At 42.7% G+C, this 25087-nt stretch overlaps 4 protein-coding genes across 4 annotated transcripts; 3 read left to right on the forward strand and 1 right to left on the reverse strand.

Moving 5' to 3' along the window:
• Nucleotides 1-618: 618 nt before the first annotated feature.
• Nucleotides 619-9208, forward strand: alpk1 (alpha-kinase 1). Its single transcript, XM_068587862.1, has 14 exons — nt 619-733; nt 1418-1572; nt 1656-1854; nt 2095-2154; nt 2248-2334; nt 2412-2488; nt 2594-2689; nt 2840-2944; nt 3421-4715; nt 4797-5137; nt 5975-6122; nt 6215-6377; nt 6997-7183; nt 7944-9208. Exons 1-14 carry the CDS (start codon nt 619-621, stop codon nt 8135-8137), a joined length of 3222 nt encoding a protein of 1073 aa, XP_068443963.1. The 3' UTR covers nt 8138-9208.
• Nucleotides 9209-9629: 421 nt separating this feature from the next.
• Nucleotides 9630-12296, forward strand: LOC137792351 (ependymin-2-like). Its single transcript, XM_068587994.1, has 6 exons — nt 9630-9767; nt 9924-9958; nt 10077-10211; nt 11245-11431; nt 11553-11640; nt 11731-12296. The coding sequence occupies exons 1-6, from the start codon at nt 9701-9703 to the stop codon at nt 11855-11857; spliced, it is 639 nt and encodes a 212-aa protein (XP_068444095.1). The 5' UTR covers nt 9630-9700; the 3' UTR covers nt 11858-12296.
• Nucleotides 12297-12962: 666 nt separating this feature from the next.
• Nucleotides 12963-15534, forward strand: LOC137792353 (ependymin-like). Its single transcript, XM_068587995.1, has 6 exons — nt 12963-13093; nt 13267-13301; nt 13428-13562; nt 13647-13839; nt 14009-14093; nt 14785-15534. The coding sequence occupies exons 1-6, from the start codon at nt 13027-13029 to the stop codon at nt 14906-14908; spliced, it is 639 nt and encodes a 212-aa protein (XP_068444096.1). The 5' UTR covers nt 12963-13026; the 3' UTR covers nt 14909-15534.
• A 7205-nt stretch (nt 15535-22739) lies between these two features.
• Nucleotides 22740-25074, reverse strand: LOC137792280 (citrate synthase-lysine N-methyltransferase CSKMT, mitochondrial-like). The gene is made up of 2 exons (XM_068587884.1): nt 24833-25074; nt 22740-24016 (listed from the first exon to the last, which is right to left on the reverse strand). The coding sequence occupies exons 1-2, from the start codon at nt 24915-24917 to the stop codon at nt 23340-23342; spliced, it is 762 nt and encodes a 253-aa protein (XP_068443985.1). The 5' UTR covers nt 24918-25074; the 3' UTR covers nt 22740-23339.
• Between the last annotated feature and the right edge of the window lie 13 nt (nt 25075-25087).

The following is a 25087-nucleotide window of genomic DNA, read 5'->3' on the forward strand; positions in this document are numbered from 1 at the left end:
TTTATTGTCCAGTAGTCCTCTCGCTCACTGTGAGGTGTTTGTGTAGCTGAAATGTGAAATGTGTTTTCTCTAAGTTCTCTTAAATTCATACACCTAAAATAACTTTTACAACAGCTGTCTGATCCATCTCAACATGGTGATTGAGTTCACTGAGTCGATGGTTCCCTGACTTAAATAGAGTGTAACTCGGAAAGCACCATCAAAGAACTACTTTTCTGTTATCTTTTTATTATTAATATAGTATGGTTTGTTTTTGTGCAACAACAAAGACACATTCATGACATGCAGGTTAACATAGAATCCTGAAGCAGAGATGAACTGTAGATGTGCACGGAGAAGATGTTTGGGCTCAAAAGGAATAATACAATCGGGGGAAAAATGACTGAATTAATGAGTAAATACATAAAAAGCTAGGAATGAGGGGATGAATACATTTAAATAAATCATATGACAATAACAAATATCAAAATAATCTTCTGAGCAGTTTCCCTGATGGTGCAATCCTTTCTCAACAGCATCCTGGTTCTTTCAGTGGGATCTCGGATCACTTCATACAGGAACAGGGGTGAAGAGGTCAAGGCAGGAGGCATCCTTCAGCCACAGCCTCTGTTGACCAGAATGGACAGCCAGGAGGTGGGGGATGTCCTGCAGGAGTGCCTCCTTGCAGCAACAGCTGCTCAACGGACCACCCAGCCAACTGAGGCCGAGAGGCTGAACTATTGCAGATGCAGAGGTCAGGCAGGAGAGGGAGCTATTGGTTCACTCTCCATTTGATTGGGATTCGGGTGAAGAGAGTAGGCTCTGTGTTAAGAGTGAGAGACAAAAGCATTCTTTACTTGGAGTTGGTATGAATGTGAGGGGCCAAAAGCTTTAACCCGTTGAAAACTGTGCAATCAATTTTGGCTCCAGACCTCCTTTTCTCTGTGTTTGAGTGTTTTTCCCTGTTTGAGTTGTCGTTAGAACCCCAAATTAATTACAATACTTGAGTTTATTTTATGTATTTGTTCAGCAAAGCCTTTGGAAAAAAATGTACACCTGCAAAAAAAAACACTTTTAAAAGGTATAACTATGACCATGCAGGATGATATGAGCCAGATTCCCCAAAAATGCCTCCTGGAGCGGTCAATAAAACACCTTTTTGGAAAGATTAGAAAAACAAAATGAATGAAATAAAATAAAGCCTTGGTCTGTTAGGAGTTCGGTTTAAAAAGTGAGAAAAATTACATATTTTATGCCAAAAGTTTCTTTGAATGGGGCCTGCTGGGACTCAAAATGGGCGCGGGAGGATTTTTGCACACGGTTTCTAAAAGGTCAAGGAAAAAATTGCACAAGTTGATCAAGTATTGTCAGTTTTATGAACACTTTGCATTGCCACGCGCTCATTTTGGATTGATGAAATTCCTCCTATTTCCTGTAGACTCGCTCTTTGCAGAACTGGCCTCTCTCCTGCAGGAGGCAATGGGCATGAAGTGGCCCTTTGTGCCGGAGAAGTGGCAGTACAAGCAGTCAGTCGGTGCCGACGACAAGACCAACCTCAGTGACCTCATCGGCAAGCACCTGCTCCAGCTCCTGGTAACAACGACACGGCTAAGGGATGGTTTCTCCGTGGTGTTACTTCATAAAATATGATCTCTCTTCCTGTTTGCTGTTGCTAGGCGGTTCTAAAGGCTTCCATCGTGGCTCAGGAGGCTCGCGCGGCGCTGGCTGTGGTCTTCTTAGTCGACCGCTTCCTCTACTGGACAGACGAGTCCAGCCGGCTGCTGAAGATCACCAAGCTGCTCCACCGACGCCACCCTGACGACCCCGTGGCGCCCCAGCTGGTCATACGGCAGGCCAGGGTCTACTTTAACTCTGGTGCAGTGTGGTGGAGGGTGAAGGGGAGTGTGCTTCACTATCAAGATTTAAATATGTTTTATGGAGAGCCACTGGCACTGTATATAAGGGAATGGATGAGTTCCCCCTCCATAAATCATCCTGAGCATTGTTTTGGGAAATAATATGGAAACTCGTAATCTGAAATGTGAAAACCATCATTACACACTGCCATTAAGGAGATACGGAGCGGGATGAACATTACAGTAATCTTCCCTCCAGGCAAACTACGGAAGGCAGAATACATTCTGAGCAGTCTGATTAACAGCAGCGGAGCCACCGGTAGGCGCTAAGGCGTTCGTATTGCCTTTTAAAGATGTATTTTAATGTTTTTTACAAGCTAAATAAAACGCAAATCGTTGCTTTCTCACCCAGGTTGCTGGGTGTACCACAGTAAAAGTGACAGGGCTCTCGTGCAGGCCGTTAGCGTTCAAGTACGTGGGATGATTTTGCAAAAGCTCGGTGAGTCTTTCTTCCTGAATGAAGTAGAGTTAACTCCGCTGACACACTGACACCACGGCTGCTCTCTGCTCCCTCAGGCCTGTGGCTTGAGGCTGCAGAGCTAATCTGGGCCTCTCTGGTCGGATACTACGCACTTCCAAAACCTGATAAAAAGGTAGCTTGAATACAATCTCAATGTTGCCATCACAGTTGCCGTATTAAGAGCTTGTGAACATGCACTGTTAATAACCTTTGCTCTGCATGTCTGTACATCTTATAGGGCATTGGTACATCTCTCGGCATACTGGCCAACATATTGGTGTCTATGAATGATAAGGACTTCCACGCTTTTAGGACTAATCCAGATATAGATTTGGTAAGTTTATCTGAGATATATATATATATATATATATATATATATATATATATATATATATATATATATATATATATATATATATATATATACATATTAATATTGAAGGCTTTGTCTATTTTCTTGTCTATGTCTGATCGTTTGGATCAGTCTTTACTTGGTGACCAGAGTCACCGTCTCCTGTCTGCAGCCCAGGCAGCTAAGATGGCGGTGGTGTACAGCCAGTACACGGCCCTCTACGTGTTGACCAATGCGGTAAGTCTGTGTATTGACGGGTCGTTGCCACGGCTCACTGTTGCCTGACATAAAGCATCGTGATATAATGATGAAAATCTGACATTTCTAAAGTAATGATGTCTCAGTACTAGAAATTCCAGAGTCGATAACAATACCAGTGTTATCCCATGAATCTCAATACCCAATTTGATTCCATGTATTATTAATTTCGAAGGATCCAGCTCAAGTTTCTCTCCAAAAACTAACAATATTACATTCAAACACATCACCATAACATTATAGTTTACCTTTATCCAATAGTCCATGTTTACTCGATGCAACCTCTGTTAACGTTGGCTGTTCATCCAACCTGTCCTGTGCTGCCTACGAACAGCTAACATAACTAAGTGTGGCATAGACTTGGTACTGGAGTATTACTTCTCATGACATACCTATTCTTAAATCGTACAGCTTTACCAATCCTTCTGCATCTCATGGCCTCTTTTTCCTCTCAGGCAACTCAAGGCACCTGCTTGTTATCCTACAATTTCTCAGTGGAGTGCCCTGCCTCTCAACGGCAGTCCTTCCTCCTGCAGGCTAAAGAGGCTTTTTCAATCGGGCTGCTCACCAAAGCAGAGGGCGAGCTGGTCACCAGCCAGCAGGAGCTTCACACCTTCCTGAAGGCCGCCTATTCTCTCACTGTCGCTCACAAATGGCTCGGCACTCTTCCGGAGGTTGTGGCGCAGGCAACTCAAGCTTGCCAGAAAGCTTTAGCAAATTTCTACGACTACTGCAATGCAGATACCCAAGCTAAAAACGGCCTTTGTGCAGAAATCATGCATCTGGTCGCCCAAGTCAAGCTTCTGTTGCAGGTGGAGCCTTTCCTTAATTCAGACGAGGGGTCTTTTATCCCTGACAGCTACAGAAACATCAAAGACACATTGGTCCATTTCACTCTGGAGGACTTCGGCAAGGTGACGCAGAGATTCCAAAAGTACCATGCATCGCTGTGCGAGACAACCAACACCCACTGTAAGAGGACCGAGGACGGGATATGTGTAACGGCAATGGGGACAACCATTGGTACACTCAACACCGCATGTAGCACCGAGGCCTGCAAAGTGTCACCCGAAGGAGAGGATCCACAACAGAGGGTTTCAAAGTCAACAGCTGTGCCCCGACCTGAGAAGCCGGACTTGCAAACCACTGTCGGAAGCACAGATGACCTTGGCTCTTCATGGCAGAACTTCTCCCTGAGCAGTTCAGGGTCTCCGAGGCCCAGCAGCAGCAGCGGCTTCAAGGGAAAAGGTGCTGTTGAACGTGAAATAAATGCACGTAATCAGAGTTGTCTGACCACTGAGGTTGATGATGACGTGTCAGACAGACCTGTAATACCTGCCACTTCCTCTTTCAGTGTGAACGGTGACTCTGAGAAGTTTGAAGTGTTACAAGCAGGAATAAAGACACTGGGCTCCGAGGAGGATTGGATGGCTGACATTGGTGTGGCGCTGAATCCGTCAGCAGCTGAGGGAGCTGCACAATCCTTATCCCAGCTGGCTCTTGGAACGCCCTCCAGCTCTCTCAATGACAGTTTTGGTTCCCAGTCGTCATGGGAGAAGATTTCCACTGACCTGAACTCTCCCATTGTCAGAAAACCTCAACCAAGCAGCCGTTCAAAAGCAGGAACCAGCCACAGCAGCAAGTCAGCAGAGTCCGATAGTAGCTTCTTCCTCTTGGAAACCGTTGATTCTGAAAGCAATTATTCAGCTCATGATCCCACACACAAAGACCACACATCTGGAGGGGAATCTGGGGACTTGTTCAAGCCACGACCTCTGAAGAGCTTTAATGTTAACCCAACTATGCAGACTGAAGTTGACTCAGTATCTGTAAAACCTGCTACCAAGAACGCCTTCGCAAACCCAAAGCGAAACCTTCCCCAGTTGGCCCCAGAACCGTGTGCTTCCACTGAAACCTCCACGGGGAGTTTGTTTGAGATGCTGGAGGAGCAAGACATGGAAGTACCTGGATTTGCCGCTCAGATGGAGAACCCCATGTGCTACAGCTGCCTGAAGCGCAGCACTGTAGCTGACGTTGTCCCGGAGAGGCCGTATGTGTTGTCCCAGCAGGATTACCAGGCCCTCCTGGCTGGAGTTTGCCACGATTGTCTGCTGAAGAGACTTCATAGTGACAAGACACAGTTTAAACTCGAGACATACAGAACTGCCCACAGTAAGTTTGAATTCCCATGCAGGGCTCTCGAGTTTTGAAGACAGGCAAGAGTGACATATATCCCCCGGTATCTTACCCAGATACAACAGATACAAAATATATGTTTTTCTGTTTGGCTATTCGTGTGGCCCATTTTTTATTTTTTTTGATTGGCTGATGAGTGGCACCTCACGGCAGAACTCCAGGGGATTCGGGGGAGACATGCTTGATTCCTCCGTGGTGAGGGCAGCGCAACTAGGTCATGTTTGCGCGCTGCGGCACATTAAATAGCCTGGAGATTTTTTTTCAGCGTGACAAATACGATATGTGGCGGGAGGGCGTGATTTAAGACCAAAATGAGTGACTGTCACGCTCAATGCATGATACTTGAGAGCCCTGCATCAGTACATCGTTTTAGCCATGCTAGCAAGGTGGCAATGTATTGTAACCTATTGCGTTGGTCGCCTTGAATTGTAACGGATGAATTGTCATGACTTTGGTGATACTCTGACCTCAATATTTTCTGAATGGAGCAAATAGTCTTTCGCAGCAGAACAAGCACACATGAGGTCAGTTAGCTCTGAGCGCTACATACGTAGAAACTAGGTTTAGGCGATAAGTTATCATTTTCCAACTAGCCATTTCCAAAGCATGTTGGACTTTGTGAAGAACGTTCCCTCTGTAGACATGAATGTCTCACCCTAAGCTAACGAAAACACAAAGATTCTTATTTTCATATCATACGGTCATGAAAACATAGTCCATTTCTGCAAATAGATCCTCCGAAATCGTACTCTCTGGACCTTGTGAATAAAACATTCTGGCTGTCTGCTCACCTCTGAATGTCTTCTCCATCAGGAGCTCTTCATTTAAAGTTCTCCAAAGCCACGGGACTGTGGACCGCCAGGGAGACCTGCGCTTACATCGGGGAGCCGATGGGGGTGCAGGGGCAGCAGAGAGCGGCCGTATGGGTGCAGTTTTTACACCAGGAGGAAAGGTTGAGCAGGTAGGCGGCCGCACATTGTAGGGGCAACCTGCACCTGAACGTCATGACGTCAGCTTCACTTTGTCACTTTGTCTGGGTATTTATGTCCTCAGTTATGTGGGCAAAGACTACTTGAAGCCAAAGGAGATCCAGTTCCACCTGAAAGATGTGGAGAGACAGATGACAGCCCAGCACTATGTGACTGCGTTCAACAAGAGCCTTTATGACAAGGAAGTGATGGCTCAGCTCTTCTTCATTCCCTCAGAAGCCTTGTTGGTGAGGCCCAATCACAGACAGCAAATATCGAATAAATGTGCTACGTTTTATTTCATTTTAAGAAAGTAGATCAGATGTTGCATTAGTATTAATATTACATTATTCATAATTGCCACTTTAATAGGACCACCTACACAAATACATAACTTAGAGACAGCAGAGTGCAGAATCGCCTGCAGCAGCCTCGGAGCAGTGTTTCTAACCTAATCCCAGTGCACCCTCCAGTTGTCAGTTTATAGCCAGAAATAAAGTCTCTCCTCACTGCAGTAGAGGCAGTACTTTGTTGTTTATGAGTCCATAGTGTACACTGTACTATGAGCTGTTAAAAGGGAAGTAATGCTACAAATAATAGCTGAGTGGCAAAGTATTCTCTTTATTGTCTCTGCAATGCATTAAAGGAACTGGCCCAAAAGAAGAAATTATATTATGGATTACATTTGCCTTCATATAAATTAAACAATGTTGTAAGACTGCAACACTTGCCCTGGCGAGTGTTTGGAGGAGTGAGTGAAGCCGTTGGATTACAGGAGATGATTATGTTAAACAGCCATGTTGATAGGTTGCACACAGAGACGGGGATTTTTAATGTTTCCCTCTCGTTTTCTGTAATTGCGGATAGATTCTGAACGGGGATGAGGTGGCGGGCTGCGTGACGGTGGAGCCCTTCATGCTCGGAGACTTTGTCAAACTGACCAACAACACTGTGAAGAAGGAGGAGAGGTTGCAGGCGACACAGTACGGCCTCGCCTTCGGACACTTCACCTGCTGGCTCACTGACTACCAGGAGGTGGTTGTAGACCTGCAAGGTGTGTGTGTGTGGGGGGGTGTGTGGGTGGTTGTGTGGGTGGGTGTGTGTGTCTGTGTGGGTGTGTGTGTCTGTGGGTGTGTTTGCGTGTTCGTGTGTTTGGGTTTGGGTTTGTGAGTGGGTGAGTATGTGTGTGTGTTTGCATGTGTGTGTGTGTGTGTGTGTGTGTGTGTGTGTGTGTGTGTGTGTGTGTGTGTCTGTGTGTGTGTGTGTGCGTGCATGAACGTGTGTGTGTGTGTGTGTGTGTGTGTGTGTGTGTGTGTGTGTGTACATATACTGTATATATAGGTTTGTTCTTTCTGTTCATTTTTCTCCCCTCCACTCCTCCCTCCCCCCAGAACACACACATACACACACACACACACACATGTGCAAACACACATACGCACACACACACACACACACACACACACACACACACACACTTCACTGAACTGTGAACGGCTGCTGTGACTTCATGTCATGACCATATTTAGACATTGTAGCAATTTTGTAGCAACGCATAGTGTATAAAGATACAATGTGCAATATTATTATCATATTTTATCATAGCAATGCTATTATACATACATATATGTGTGCAATACTGTTGTATCTTTTATATTTTGTGCGTTTTTTTTCATTTATTTATTGTTAACCTTAAGTTTATTGTCATTCTGTGATAGGAGGACAGAGCAAAATGATCTTTTTATTGTACAGAATAACTGTTATCTGAGCGTATGACAGTAAAAACATCTTGAATCTTGAATCTTTTTTTACAGGGTGGGTGACAGCCAATGGCAAAGGGCTGACTTACCTCACTGACCCCCAGATCCACTCCACCAGGGTCCCCCGGGGCCCCTCCAACTTCGCTGCCAAAGGCCTCCGCAACTTCGTGGAGGAGCAACACGGGCCCGAGTGCAACGGCATCTGTCGGCTGCTGCAACTGCCTCCAGTGCAACGACAGAAACCCTGAAGAGCGCCGATGTCCAGCGTTTTTCATTCATTTGTATTTCTAATGAACTGATCAATCAAGGTTTATAATCACAACAAAGTAAGTGAAAATCAACAAAAGTAGAGGTGTTAAATGTATGAAAGTTCAAAGCATCAATAGCAATCTCCAGATAGTTTCCGCTGCAATAAATAACAGAAAATACCTGTTTGTTTTTGAGTTGCTGTCTAACTGGATCGGCGGTGCAGGAGCCACCTGAGACTGCACGGACAAATATTGTTTCCATTATCAGCACTGAGGAGATGTGATATTGATACCGCTCTGTTTCACACCCAACTGTTCGCTATTCAGCTTTGATGCAAATTCAACACATTTAAATGACCTGTTTGCTTTCATAACAAATGGAAAAAAAGCACACCAACATTACAACATGAGTAGTTGTAACATATATGAAGACTGCAAATGAATAAGATCTTTATTCAAACATGACGAGGATGTGAATAAACACACGTCAGGGTCAGTCAGTCATGTTAATGTGAAGGTTTCTTTCTCACTGGCATTCATTTGTTCAAAATGTCCGATGATTGAACTATATTTAAGACGCTGCTGCTTCTGTTTTTCAACCTTCAAACCTATCACACCTGAGGATAGGAACACCATCAGATTTTGTTATCATCTTATCAGAGTTTAAAATAACTGAGTAAATGAAATGTGACCTTGTTATATACAGCAAAACTGTATGTACGACCTTAACCTTGACTGTGTAACTCAAATGAAAGCGTGGGCTCTTATTACTACAGTCACACACCTCCTCATCACATGACAGTGATGTCATTGGTGGGCCTCCCGCTCCAGTCAGCTGAAAATCCACTTCAGAGTTTATTAGCGTCCATCTTTTGTAAACACAACACATGCTGAGCTGAATGTGCTGTATCATCATGCAGATCATGTTTCCAGACATAATATGTCTCAACACGCATACATATGTCTTTTATATAAATCAGCTTTTAACCTGTGCTGCTAGTTATGTATGTTTTTGTTTCTTACTGTGATGCAATCTCTCTGATTCTGTTTCTACCATGTAAAGTGACATTGACTACCTGTTAAAGCCCTATACAAATAAACTGCATTTTTAAAAATTATTTAAACTTTTATTTAACCAGGAGCGTCCCAAATAGACCTGGTCAAGACAGGCAGCAGCGTTAAAAAACACACAGTTACAGACAGAAAACATAGAACAAGACAAGTTAAAACAGTCGATTTAAGAAACATTTACATTTTAGGGAACCTGCCTCTATTTAAAAGCGTCAGTGGTTTCCGTTCTTTAAGCTTTCAAACATTCTGCAACATATCCCATGTCGAGGGGGCAGAGAACACACATTATCACTATTATTATTGTTGTTATAGGGAACATAAAGTAGGTGTTGTTTGCAGGGGGAGATGGACGGCCTTTTATCTGAGAGCTACGCGGTTAAAAATAAACCCTGGAAGCCGGACTTCCTCCTGGAGCCTCTGCTGCTGTTTATAAGGAAGAGTCTCTCCTCTGAGGCTGCACAGTGTTTGTGGCCGAAGCGCAGAATCCTAAATATGATCCTCTTTGGAGTTTTAACGTGTTTCCTCGCAGGCTGCCTTGCTCAGAGGCCTCACCCATGCTGTAAGTACAATAACAACAACACTCAGCTCTGATTTATTATGAGATTATCTTCTTTCTCAATGCTGAATTAGACAAAGACTTAATGTGTATTATTACTGTGTGCTTTGTTACATAACTTAATGACATTAATGTCACACATCTTCTCCCGTAACACAGCCAGCCCTCCTCTTCTGAGCGGAGGCCTCACTGTGGTGAGTGATCGATGTCTCTGGTCATAAATCAGCACCTGAGCACAGCGACTGAACACTTTTGCTGTATGTGAAAGGAGGAAGATGTGATCTCACTTTGCCTGCATCGGTCTTCCTCCAGGACACGCAGAATGAAAAGCTGACCATGTACGGCAGATACCTGTACGACGCTCTGGGACAACGCATCCGCGTCATGGAGCTGGGCTCGTTCGAGAATACGACGTTCACCAACGACGCTCTGCTGCTCTACAGAGAGGTGAACGCAGGAAAGTCACAAATATGTGTGATGGAGGGAGGTCGCTTGGTATTTAACGTTAAAATAATAATAATAACTGTGTTAATAAACTAAGTTTTACAAAGTGCTCTACAGAGAAACAAAGTATAGTTATACATAACTTAAATACTAGTAAACAAAAGAAGGAGCATACCATAAAGGCAATGAACACATCAACATCAAATACATTTTTTTTTTAAAAGAGCAAATGGAATCAAAAACAAGTGAATAAATTAAATAAACTAACTAAAACAGGGGAACAAAAACTGTATAAACAAATCATAAACGGACAAGAATAATACTTTTCTTAAATTAGAAGCACCAAAGATCTACAGTAAATGTGAACGAACAGGAATCTCAACCCAAATTATGATTTAATGATATTTATTATTTTAATGAGCTGCCTTCCCTCTAGTGTCAGTTTATATCTTTATTTTAATAAAGTCTGCTTTGGGCTTCCATACAATGGAGCAGCGATAAGATTTGCAGCGTGACTTATATTTTTATGGAAGGACACATTTGATGTGGACCTTGCAAATGATTTACAAAAGGAGCGGCCGGTCGGTTATCAGCACAACCGCAATATTAAATGTCAATGTGTCGGAGTTCACAGTAACCACATTCATCTGGCTCGGTCGAAATACACAACGTAAAGAGAAGTAGAAGAATATACAGATTCAAGTGACAGCAATGCAACATGGCAATAGCAGAACTTGATATTATAATATTGAATATTAACTTGCTCTACGGTAATTGTACGACTCTTCAAATAAGCATTACAAATCCTCACTTTTTCTTTATAAATCCACCGCAGAATCATAAACTAGATGTGGCAGCACAACCAGACGAGCCGGTTGATTTGCATAAAATACAATCATAGAAAGTCATGTGATGCCGTTCACCACAGTCTGGTCCCTCCCTCTCACTCATCCTGGATTTGATTGATATTCAATCTATGGCCCAAGAAAGAATATGAAATGAATCAAAAATAAGCCGTTGTCCTCGTGTCCACCAGGGTGTCATGTACGAGATCAACGACCATGACCGCACATGCGTGAAGAAGCCTCTGAAGGTGGACTTCCAGCCGATCGCCATCCCCAAAGACGCGTCTCTGCTGGCCCAGGTGGTTTTGGGCAGCTCCTCTGAACCTGGACAGGGACTCCTGGTCAACACGTGGGTGGGAGATCTGCCCGACAAAACAGGTCAGAGGGCATCGTAACGGCAGGAAACGCCTCTATCCGTCCATCTATCCATCCATCCATCCATCATCTATCCATCCATCCTGGTTTATTCATACATTCATTTTCTCCTCTGGCCTTACAGGAAAGGTCATAAGCACGGTCACTGAGTTCGGTTGTATTCCTGTCGGTAATTTGTACCACACTGACAAGTTCGGATGGGTGCTGATGAAGTGAGTTAACGTCGCTCCAAAGGGAAGGGGGGGACTTTTTGAAAAATCACAAATATTTGCATCTCATGTCTCCGTCTTTCTGTTCGCCAGCTACTTCGACAACGTGCTCGGGATACCGGACCCCGAGCGGCTCAACCCTCCAGTCTTCTGTGGGGGTGCAGAGATGAAGGTTGAGGACGAGACCGACTTCCTCAGCTTGTTCATGAACAAGCCTTGAGGGCCTCCTTTAACTCATGATTTGAACAGATTCATAAACAATGTGGCGGTAGTGAATCCTAACTTTGTTATGTGGTATACATCACGTTTACTCCTGCAAGGCTACGTGTAACTAGTAGAACCCGGAGCATCATAGGCCAAATGTATTTGTTTTACATATTTCTGTCTATTTTCATATTGACAATGGATTACAAAGCTAACAAACATGCAGATGTGTGACCATATGTAATGTTTATTAATGAGCAATTCATTTATTTCACCTTGTGTCTGTGGTTAATGGCATCATGATATGTACGGCATTGACAGGAAGAGCTCACTCCATGCAATAAACTGCAAAATAAAAAAATGACTATAAAAGAAAATCATGAATCAACAACCCCGCATCTTTAGAAAAGATGTTGGCGTGAATTTGACATTTCCCCAAATGTTAACACGATGAAACTGTGGAACCAGTTTTGCCTCCAGACCGTTTTTTCCCTGTGTTTGAGTCATCGCCAAATTAATTCCAATACTTGTGTTTATTGTATGTATTTGTTCAGCAAAGTCTTGGGAAAAAAATGTATATCTGCAAAAAAAAATCACTTTTAAAAGACACTTTTTGATCGTAACTATGAACATCCAGCATGATATGACCAGATTCCCCAAGAAAAGCCTCCTGAGCGTCAATAACACACCTTTTTGGAAAGATTAGGACCTAAAGAATCAGAGTCTGCAACAGAAATCACAATAAAACAAAGTATTGTCCTGTTAGGAAGGAGTTTCAGTCAAAAAACTGTGTCGTTCGGTTCAAAAATGGAAAAATTACGTATTTTATGCCAAAAGATTCTCTGAATGGGGCATGCTGGGACTTAAAATGGGAGGATTTTTACACACGTTTTCCGAAAGGTTAAAGGTGAAAGTTTTTACTGCATTAGCAAGTACTGAAAAAACAAGACATCATGACACAAACATCTCAGCATCTGGGAAAGGTTGCGCCACCTGCGTCACGTGGACACACATCAGCGCTGCTGTCGGTTCCTTCTGACGGTTCAGGTGTTGAAGCCAAAAGAAAACCCGGCGGTGCAGTCCGAGCAGGCGCCTCCCAGCTGGTTTATAAGGAAGTGAGCGCTCTCACGCGGCAGCATATCTGTGTCTGCGTGCAGAGGAAAGGTGCGTCCACCACCAGACAACATGAGAGCGTTCGTCCTGTTTGTGTGCCTGTCAGTGGGCTGCCTTGCTCAGAGGCCAAAGCCATGCAGTGAGTACATCTGGAGGTGCCGATTCCATTCGTAAATCCTGTTTGTCCTCTAAATACTGATCGGGAATGTTCTGTTTTTGCTAATGAGGAAATAGCATGACTGCGTAGCAAGCTTCCCACAGCTGTGACCTGAATGCCTCTTTTATAATAACACACTTCTTTCTAACCAACAGCATCCCCGCCGCTGCTAACTGGAAGCCTCAGTGTGGTAGGTTTGCATCTCAGATTGTGTTTATTATTCTTCAAAACATGTCTAGTTGGAGTGAGGTGGTCATATCCAAAGCATTGCTCGCTGACAAGACTTTTAATTCAATGTATTATGTGATTTTCCAAGTCGACCCAAGATGAAAAGTTGATGGTTTATGCCAAATACGAATATGACGCACTGGGAAAGCGCATCCGCCTCTCAGAGTTCGGATCTTACGAGAATAGGACCTTCCACGTTGACATGCTTTTACTCTTCAGAGAGGTAATGGCAGCACAGCATTGATATCTACACTGGGAGATGCCATGTGCAACACACATCGCTGTATAATGCCATTCTGTCCCGCAGGGCGTCGTGTATAAGATTAACAGGAAGAACCAAACATGCACCATGAAGCCCCTGAGTGCCGACTTCCACCCCATGGAGATCCCACGGAACGCGTCCCTGCTGGGACAGGTTGTGGTCGGCAGCTCCTCTGGTCCAGGACAGGGAGTCCTCGTCAACACCTGGACGGGGGAGCTGAAAATGAAGAGGGGACCAGGTACAGAAAGGGTTAATGAAATAAGAGGAAATGAGTCATGTGGTGGACTGGAGCACATGACCAGCTGTGATTCTTCTGTCTAATCACTGCACAAGTATTTCATGCAAACAAACCTGCCTGTCTGGTTGCGGTGCCTGAGATCACATGGGATCCATTTCTGTCTCTGCAGCGAGGTACATGAGCACGGTCACAGAGTTTGGATGCATCCCTGTCAGCTCTCTGTTTCACACCAAACATGGATGGATGGTGACCAGGTCAGTGCCTGCACACCACAACTCACAACATCTGAATATAAGATTTATCACCAGACAAAATAAACATATAAAATAGAACAGAATAAGACTTTGTCAACTCTCTCAAAGACATTTAGACTTCTCAAACACAGGTGAACTAATAACACTAATCAAGGCCACATATAATTGAGGAATGTCAGTGCCTTCATTGGTATCGTGCTAAATAAAATAGAGCCATGATTAGTGTTATTAGTTGTATTTTCTGTCATGCAGGAGGACAATATTAGCTGTGAAAAAGTGTCTTCAGTTCACAAGAGACTGAACAAAAACAGGACATATCAGAGCAAAACATACAAAGCTGTAAAAGAAAAACTGAAAGAGCATTCACTTATCCTAAAGGAATAGTTCAACCTTTCATAACATAAGCATGTTCACTTTCTTGCTGAGAGTTAGAGCTGAAGTTTGATACCTCACTCGACTATATGTCTGCTAAATATGAAGCTCCAGCCCGGAGATGCTTTGGTTAGCTTAGCATGAAGACTAGTAAAAAAGATTTCATGACGTTAAGCTAAACTAACAATCTGCTGACAAACTCCCTTCACAAATCACTTTCTGTGCTCTTGGTTTCTGGTTGTAGTAAATGACAGTAGCATCCATCATTTTTTTCCTGGAGCATTTCATCACGTGTGTTTTTCCCATTTTTCACCTTCAGCTTCTTCAACAACGTCATCGGACTAGTGGAGCCTCAATGGCTCATCCCTCCATCTTTCTGCAAGGGCGCCCAGCTGGAAAAAAGTCTTGAAGAGGATCCAGTGACCTTCTTCAGTTTGTTTTAAAATGTAATTTTTTTCAGAAATGTAGTGCACTGCATTGATCACTGTATGTAACTCTTTGCACTGTATTTTCTATAGCGTTTGGGGGCTGGTTGTGTTTGGGTAAAAATGACTCAATCAATTTGAATGAAGATCTTTTTTGCTGGTTTGGTTGGCAGTCTTGACCTTAATGCAAAATGCCTACTTTTTTCTCATTGACATATAAGTCAAAAACTCATCTACAAATCAAAATGTATTGATTTTGTTCCAATTAAATCTGAATGTTTTAAAGTTTTGGGACTGTAATTTTTAAATAATTATTTCATTGGAGGTTTAGCTGCAGACTAGATATTAGTGGAGAACCCTGTATGGATAAACTTGAGAAATATACATACAATAAGACAAGACATACATATTTCATGTATTCTGATCTAGAAAATTACGAGCTCTTGATAGTATGTCAGCGTAAAGTAAAATATTTCATTGAACGTTAATCCAACATGATTGCTTTATGGTAACAACAATATCTGATGTTCCTAAAATTAAAATGAGACTTTTATCAATAATTTGATTGCAACGTATTGCTTGTACTTATTTTTGTATAACTGAACAATGGATCAAAATTATTATTAAACACTTCCAATGTGCACATATGGGAATTTGACAAAGTATTTTTCTTATTTAAATGAGATTTAAAGATGAATAAATGGTGAAAATCCATAGACTTAACATGAATATAAATATACGGTAAGTGCAACCCCGGCCTGTATTTAAATATACTTTACTCCTTATTACCGCTCTTATTTCCCACAATTCCTAGAGGAAGTTCCTAAGCGCAATATGCCCATGCCAACACAAGAGGGCAGTGTTGGACTTAAGTTACCTTACATGTACTGAATGGATTCATCTATGTGTTAGCAGCAGGAACATATATCTTCACCACCATATTTGGCTCTTCCAGTGTGTTCAACCAGTTATTCATCATTCCAACGACACAATAACTCAGTGATGATCATGTGCATGGACATATTTTGTCAACAGTTTCCTGAATAACTGACAGATTCGGACTCAAACCGTTCAAAGTTTCCTCAACATCACTGCATGTGTATTCCTTCCCATGTAGTGTCGGCAGTATAACAATTTTTACAAGCTTCATCAATAACTGTAAATAATACAAAAAAAAACAAAAAAAATCATACGCCTACCCAGGTGCATGCTGGTCCTGTACCCGCCTACGCCTTTATATAAACCCCAGGTGGCCACAGCATTACAGAATTAATAAACCAATAAACAATATAAAGTAAGTAAACCTAGACAACTGCACATTATTAAACTAAACTAAAAACTTCTAATACATACAAAAAATCAAAGCTAAAATAAGCAAACAACTAGAATAATTAAACAATACTACTTGTGAGTAAAATAACTTAATAGCCGATAAATAGCTCCCACAATACGATTAGCTCAGAAGACATTTTATTGAAATATTTCATTAAGTATTAATGGCCAAAAGTCTTTTATGGCCGTTTACAGGATGTGTTCACGTCACAAGATGTATTATGATGTCATTATGAGCAGAGAGAGAATCACCAGTCACCAGATAATCAGAGCATCTTTCACTCTTTTATGTGTGTGTCTGTAAGCTGCAACTGCGACAAACACATTCCCCCTGAGGGAGGAATGAAGTATATATCTATTTAAGCTGAACTTCTATTTCAGAGCTCAGCTTTCTTCCCCAGTTTCCTCTGGGAACCTTTTCCCTCCTTGTGGAAGACTTTCCCATCCGGCTGCTCTCTCCAGGTCAGGGTGGCTCCCTTGAGCCCGCCGTCCTCCAGTCTGTCCTGGAGCTGCCAAACACAGGAGACATCTTCAAACATCAATCCACGGTGTTTGCAAGAAGAGAGAACAGGGACCCAGACATATATGTAGATATAAATATATTCCAGCGGTAGATTTTTTGGAGACTTGCCTTTTTCAGGATCTCTGCTTTCACAGCGGGGTCGTTCAGCTCCATAGACGGGTCCTCTGGCTTCATCCTCAGTTTCACTACCTTCCTCATCACTGGTGCTTAGGAGCGGAGAGGGGGGGGGGGGGCAATACTTACATTCACGATACCAAACTCATAAATAAATGAACCCTTAACTGATAGACGTGTTGCAGTTATTATAATCTAATCATGCAGCATTCTCTCCCTGAAGCGCAGTGAACCACTCACCAGGAGGGATGCTGTAGCAGACAAATGGTCGCTTAGTTTCACAAGACCCCAGCCTCCATTTCCCCGATAGATGCCAACCACACAAGCGGGTCATGGACCCAATCGTTTCGACAACTTTGTACCAGCTGCTGAATGAGAAGCCACTCCCATCGGACCAGTACAGCTGAGGATCTCTGTGTAACCAATCCATGCGTAGACTCCACCCGCCAAAAAGCTCCAGACTTTATCGTTGTCTGCGTCGTTCCTCACGGTGGCCAGGTCGATGTGGTTCTCCCTGCAGAACCTCTGAGCACTGGACCAATTCATGCTTTTACTCACAAAAACATATTCCGGATCCAGCTGCGTCCCTGCAGTTTGGAGACAAAAGATTGAATTCACTACCTGAATCTTGTTTGAGACTGAAAGGTGCCGTGCTCGTCCTTACCTCGGTAGCAGATAAATGGGTAGAGCCCCTTGCATCTATCATCCCACCACCTTCTGGTGTCACCAATGTTCACACAGAACTGATCATAAGTGTAGAAATCTGGTTCATTGTCCGCTACGTTTTCCCACCGCCGATATTCTGATCCATTCCCGCTGTAGCCGTCCGACCACTTCCAGTCGATTACGGTGAACAGGCCGATCCACACCTTAGAGTCGTGGCCCTGAGATGAAACCGCGTTGATGAGTTGGATGACTTCTTCTGTGTTTTCAATGGTGGCCAGGTCCTTGTACGTCGCTCTGCAGTAGAGCTGAGCTTCGGCCCAAGTCTTGCGATCGGCAACGTAGTGGTACTGACGGAGAAGGCAGGCGCCGGTGATCCAGCCTGTGAGGATCACAGTCTGTCCGTCAACATCTTTTAACCTGATCTATATGCAGCCGTCTCATGGAATGTTCCTCCTGGGCTACTGTAGGGCTGAGTAGGCCTTAGCCCCTGCTACTTCCTGGTTCCCAACTAGTTTGGGCCGCCATATATAAGCCACACCATGAGCTGCCTCTTTCTCTTTCTGGTCTAATCCCAATCTCCACCCTAAACCCTCTAACCCTGAACCCTCAGGGATTTACTGAGGCAGCTCTACGTGGTTGAGTGTGAGAGTCTGTGAGGGCTCGATGGTGTAAATATAAACATCAGCACTTTGCTGCAACATCACGTGACTTCATACAAAAACATTGTTTACAGTTGTGTATTACTTTTATACCTTTTATTCAATGATTTGATTCCTCACAAGATGAGAAGTCATTTAAAATTGTTTATTTATTGGTTTTGTCAAAACGAAATGTTTGATGAATGTGGAAATATAGATCTATATATATTCTGCTTGCATTCCTCTAATTTATGTGTTTTTATGTACGATTAATCCGTAATGTCGTAAAGGTATTTTATCACAAGCCACTTTGTTTACCTTTTTCCTTCTTTTTTTTTACGTTGCCAATCTTCCGTTGGGAACTTTGTGTTTAACCTCATGTTGCAATGCATTGTGGGTAATTCCCTTAGGCAAAGTCAGCATCTAATGCAGACTTACGGGAAGAGTTCATAAAGGGCTCAAAATGTCTGCCACGGAGCCGTCAGGCAATCGACAATGTGACAACGGGACAGAACTGAACCCTCACAGACTTCACGGGAGCGCACTTTTTAAAAGAGAGATTAGAATCAATAAAAAATCCTAAATATTTCAAATCGGACACTACCTGTAGCCTCTCACCAGCAAAAAAGACATCAGGCTCAGGTGACCCTTTGCAAGGCCTCTTTGTAAAGAACATTTTTTTAATATTAAAACCCAGAGGATCCTAATCTGGATCCTTTTGGATTTTTTGCAAATAAAACATATAAATCACAAGAAAATATATTGATGTTATACACCAAATTAAACACCAAAGCTTTCGCTAAAAGAATCAGTCAGCCATTTAAAAGAAACTCAAACAGAAAGAAACATAATCATACAAGTATAAAACAAAAAAAAAACAAATCAGCCCAAAATCAGCATGTTTCCAGAACCAGCAAGCCTTAGCTTGGTGCTATCAGAAGAATCCTGATGTCCAGAAGCAAGACGATTCCACACAGATCCCAGACATGCCTTCAAAATCCTTCTACCTCAAAGAACCAGGGAGATATGAGCCAAAGAACACAGAAACATCAATCGCTTTAATTGCAGTATTTGCTGTATTATCAGCAAATACTGCTTAACTTTTTTTTTTTACAGTTTAATAATTGTTAATGTGTGTGCTTGTTTTATTTTAAAGGGAAATATTGGTTGTTTTATAAATTTAAAAAAAATAAATTTAAAAATCTGAATTTTTAAATTTTTTTCTTCTCAAATGTGACTAAATGTTACAAATGTGAGCCCTCGCCTGACTTTTTTCTGTACTAAATCCTCTCTAACTTTGTTCTGCTTCACTTTATCAAAGTAAAACAATGCAAAAATGATGTTAAAACTTTGAGGTAGGATTTGGGAGAATTTAAAAGCTTACGAACGCATTATTTCTAGGTAAAAATCATGCTAAAAGTGCTTTTTTTCTAGGCGGACCTGAAACTTTACATTCCTTTCTGTGTGTCATCTTCATTTACTCTCAACCAGTAACACTTAGACTGATATTTACACATCTGAGCAAAACTTAACATTACACTTGTGTGTTAACTCCAAGATTATTCAAATAGCTCGAGTGGTCACAGAGACACAGCCATTTTAGTTTGTATGTCATTTTCAAGCAGAAACCTAAAAAGAGGCTCGGGGCTTAAGGTGAAGGCAGGAGTCTGTAAGCCGTTTGGACACATTCGTCATTGCGGACGTGAGCTGTTTGTTATTTGCATGCACATAGATAACGGTGTCATCAGCATACGTTTGAATATTACACCCATTGCAGACATCTGGCAAATCATAAATATATGAACTGAACAGGAAAGGTCCTGAAATTGAACCCTGGGGTACTTCCACATTAGATCTTAGGTGCAGCTCCGGAGATTCCCACTTCCCCGTAGAGCTTTGTGGATGGGTGTTGTGCAGTGAGCAGGCCGGAGACGCCGACTGCTGCTGCTGTTTTGTTTGTGTCACTAATTAACATATTTATGGTTTTGTTTTGCTTATCTTTGTTTTGCATCGTTTTGTGCAGCTTGGCTTCGATTTGCATGTCAATAAGACACCTTTCTGGAAAGATTAGGACCTGAAGAATCGTAATCTGCAACAAAGATCACAATAAAACAAAGTCTCGGCCTGTTAGGAAAGAGTTGTTCGGCTAAGAAATGGAGAAAGTATGAAATTTGTGCCAAAATATTGTCTGAATGGGGCATGCTGGGACTTAAAATGGGAGGATTTTCGCACGGTTTCCAAAAGGTAAAAACCCTGTCAAAGTGTTTCTTCTAATGAATGACATCATCTTGGGCTAATCATTGGTCTCATGAAGCCATCAACTGCCACATGGACCCTTTTAAACTGCAAGATCTTCAGTAGTTTGGATCTAAGTGCAGTAAGAATTATAATTTGAACCCGATCAGATTAGATATAATACTTGTGACATGCAGCTGAGAGATATCCATCAGTTATCGTCATTCATCCGTTGTGCTTTTTAGGAATGTATTTACCTTGTTGTAATTTGCTGATGAGACGAAGCTCTTTATCTATTGCAGATATTTGCTCGTGGTCGGACTGGACCGACTGTACTCATTAATCCTGATTTTAGCCTTGAACTCATCGCCCCGAATAGAATCTGGATGAATTTCTGTAAGATCAGTTGCCTCCTGGACTGAAGAGTCCAGTGGGCCTTGTAATCGTGTCCTAAAGATCACAAAGATAACAATAATAATCCACTACATCCATCTGACAGTTAAAGTTATACACGCTTCTTTTCAGGGTGAGATTGTACATAACATTGTTTCTTAGATATTGTGGGATGTGAAGCATTTTCTGCTGGTTTGATTCTGACATTTCTCCTCTAAATGTCTCACATGGTTCCATTTAAAATAACTATTAGGAGGCCAAAGACATAGAATGACCTGTAATTTGACTTCACTGCTCTCCCATTAATCCCTAAACCGGGAACCAGTGAACTAAATGAGTTCAGTCTACATGACGTAGTTCACATTATCTTAACGAGCCAGAACATTAAACAGCTGCTCACTGATGCATTAGTAATAAAAAACAGTTTATATCAGATACTAATACATCGATCACAGGGAAATACTTTCACTTTTGATACTTGTTGCTGATGATACTGCTGTACTTGCAGGATTTTGAATGCAGGGCTGATGAAATATGAGTTCTTCCATTGCTTTTAATAAAGTAAAGGATCTGAACATCATTTAGAAATATGAAAGCATGTAATACAGTTATGAACAAAGAACTCACTGACCTGAGAGATACAAGACACCCAGCCAGATCCTCTCCATCGGGATGCTGCTCTGTGGACGGTGTGTGTGTGTGTGTGTGTGTATGTGTGTGTGTGTGTGTGTGTGTGTGTGTGTGTGTGTGTGTGTGTGTGTGTCTTTGTTTGGACTTTGCACTGAGATCACTTGTATGTCAATCTAGTGAAATGCAACAACCGGTTCCTCTTTGTTGTTTTTCTTTATGCAAAAAGGATGAGTAGTCGAAGACGGCGTGAAAATGTGGACGTGTGGCAGTGACCTGAGCTCTGATGAAAATCAATGTGAACACCTGGAAAGCATGAGAATATTGTCTTTTATCCTGATATATAATTCCTAATATTGTCAGTATCCCAAGCAATGCAGCAGAGGATCAGCACAGACTTTTCATCGTTATTCTTTCTGCTCGTTTCTGTAATTTAAACCGAAACTGAAATAAATAAATGCACAGTACAGAAGTCTGGTTGACTGTTAATCTGTCACATACTCCGACAGCTTCGTTTCTGCATAAGCTGAACGAGATATCCATGTTTGTAATTCATTATTGCGCCAACAAATCATTGTTTTCCTTCAGCCATTTTGATGTAAACCGCATCTGTAGACGGTGAAACTTCATCAGTTTTTCAATAAAAAAACAAAAGCTAACAGGGGACCTGGATAAATTGGGTTGGTGTTCTGATGGTACGACCCAAATACTGCTTTGTATAGGAGACCCTGTTTACTTAGGACCCACTTTAACTTTAGTTATGCGTGCAACATAAAGGTTCAATGTAAATGAGTCAATCAGTCAGATTGACTGGATGGAAATGAAGATACAATATGTAAAACTTATTTCTGCTGACAGACTCCGGCTCTTTCTCAATTCTTTTTTTTTTTTTAAATTAAGACATTAGTTTGTGGTCCTTTTGCTGTTCAGACCTACAAAGAGCAGATTTTAACCAGAACAACAAATCCAATATAGAACTTGAGTTTAATCTGTGATCCGTCTTTACTCTGGTGTGAAAGTAAATCGTTGATGTTGATAATAAACATTTGCGGTCATTAGCTTCAGGCCTAATACAAATAATGTGATTGATAATCGTCAATACATTTTGTGATATTGAAATGTCACATTGTGACACCCCAAATTGCGATGGATGGATGGACAGATGGATCGATAGATTCTTCTCAAATGCCTGTAGTGCAGAGTTGTGCAAACCACAACATACCACTCTTAGTGGAATTGTTGGTCAGCACCAACATTATGTGTTGTTTGTGTTGTCATGTTTCCCAAAACATTAATGGGGGCAGAGAAAGCAGACAGAAAATCAACTCAGGTGTTTAATAAGAGTGTATTTCTAATCTTGTTAGGATGTACAAGAGTCTTGAGGTAGGAACGCATCCTTGGAAGCCGGTCGATACAGGCAAACAAATCCAACAGGGCCGATTCTAGACGGCACAGATATGACGCCCACAGTCACCAGTGGGTGGGGGAAAGGGGGTGGGACTGACAACGAGTGTGTGGAAAACGGCCGGTCATAAACTGAAGGCCTGATGAGGAGAGTGGGAACAAGTGTGCAGGTGAGAGGGGACGTCATGTGACCAGGACCGGCAAGAGAGTGTGAGGACATCTGGTGGACGGTCCGAGGGTGACAGGTCTAAGGGAGGTTTGACATCTTACACCAGAGACTGGAGGATCTTTGGGTTACGACACAGACTATATTAAGCTCTCTGTGTTGCCAACGCTGCGAAAGTACTTCTAACACACCTAAATTTAAACTTATATAACTTCCCTTCCAGTTTTTAAAACTCGTGAATCTCTTGTTGTTGTTCTTCTTCTTCTATCTGTGTCTTATGAAGGACTTCTTTACAACCATTTTCAGTCATTTCCTCATTAAATATAATGATCACCCAAATGAATAAAGTCCCTACACAATAGAGCGAGGAGTCACTTGATAGCAGTAGTAAGTTATCCCCCGTAGCTCCCCGACCTCCTGCACCCCAACGTCTGCTGCCATCCTCCCCGGCTCCTGAGCCTGAGTCTCCAGCCACAGCAGCCTGGCGTCAGGGTCTTCATCAGAGAACTGGAGCAGAGATCCTGAGCTCCGCAACACCTTCAAACACTGCTGCAGCAGCAGACCGGCCTTCCGTCGCCCTTCCTTAGACCTCAACATGGCATCTGTGGTTCCCTTGTCGACTATAAGGTCCACGCTGCCACAGTCGTAGCGCTCGTGGAGCCGTGTGCAGTCCAGCTCTACCAACTCCAGCTGAGACGAAGGACAGTGAGGTCGAAGGGCTTCGACTCGGACTCGTTCCTGCATCAGTCGCACGGCTACGGGGGAAATGTCTGCACAAGTGACTCGGACCGGGAGAGGAGAGTGTCTGTAAATACAGGGCCCGAGAGCAGAAGTGCCACAGCCCATATCAAGTACTTGGAGCAAAGCAGCGGGGTTGGGCTCGGTCTGCAAGACGGGAAGAATGAAGTCCCGGACGGCATCGAAGCCAAAGAACCACTCAAAGTGTTTGAAGGTGGTCGTCCTGCTGCTGTTCTCCGTGTAGAAGCGGTCCCAGGTCGCCTTCTTATCCATGTTTTCAATCAGTTCAGCTGGGCAGGAACACAGATGGGATTGAGTCACAAGAGTTAGGAAGTGAACATCAGTAAAACACACAAACAACTTCTCTTATAGCCTCCATGAGTTGGCCATTATTTGAGGGAATACGTACATACATACATACATACATACATACATACTAATAATATATGTATACGTGGATCTATTTATCTCAATGTATTGCTATGTTATGAATTAGTTGCCTTCTAGTTATACTGGAAGGAAACTGAATGTATGAACCACATGCAGCCAGCAGGTGGCAGTGTAGCCCAGAACACGATAAAAGTGAGTATTGTATTTGTGATCTGTCTTTGGTCCGAAGAAGACACTAAACTTTTCTAGTTTGTCAAATGATTCACATTGCTCAATGAAATAATAAAAAAGTTCATTAGGTAACGTTAATGTTAAACAGAGCTACAAACCACCTCAAGCTTACACCAGCCCGCATTAAATGCTCCCTTTGTGAAGACCCTAATGATGCTTGTAATGTGTTGTATTAGCCTGCTGTCGCTGAGTGTCACTTCATTGCACACCTTTGAAGAAGAGCTACTTTAAGGGAAGCTCTTGAATTCATCTGTAGCCAACATATCGGTTTCAATTATCCAAGACAACAACACACACACTGAGGATATTAGCTATTCAATCGACCATAACGTTACTTATATACAACCTCTATAACATTATGGCTAGCAGTTAGCTCGTCGGCTCAGATTGTTGTTATGCGTTACTTCCTGTCACCATACCGACAGAAACATTCAGTCAACGCAGACATCTAAAATGATGGACACAACCTTTTGCTCTGAACCCACCTGTCAGAGAGGAGTGACGCCGCACTGCACCCGCCGCAGCTATTCTCCCAGCGGACAAAGTCAATAACTTAGGAAACGGAGACATTTTCCCTCAGCGACTTTGCTCGTCCTTCGTCTTGTCCCACGACAGACCTCTCACTCTGCCCACATGTCCCGGTCGCAAAAGCAGCGGCGAGAATCAGCGCCCGCGAAACCGGGAACGAGATAACGTCTGCTGTTGGAGCAGAGGAGACAACCATCTTTGTTACGAGAGCA

The sequence above is a fragment of the Clinocottus analis genome, unplaced genomic scaffold (assembly GCF_023055335.1).
Source record: "Clinocottus analis isolate CAN_PGR_092001 unplaced genomic scaffold, fCliAna1.0.p SCAF_21, whole genome shotgun sequence".
Lineage (NCBI taxonomy): Eukaryota > Metazoa > Chordata > Actinopteri > Perciformes > Cottidae > Clinocottus > Clinocottus analis.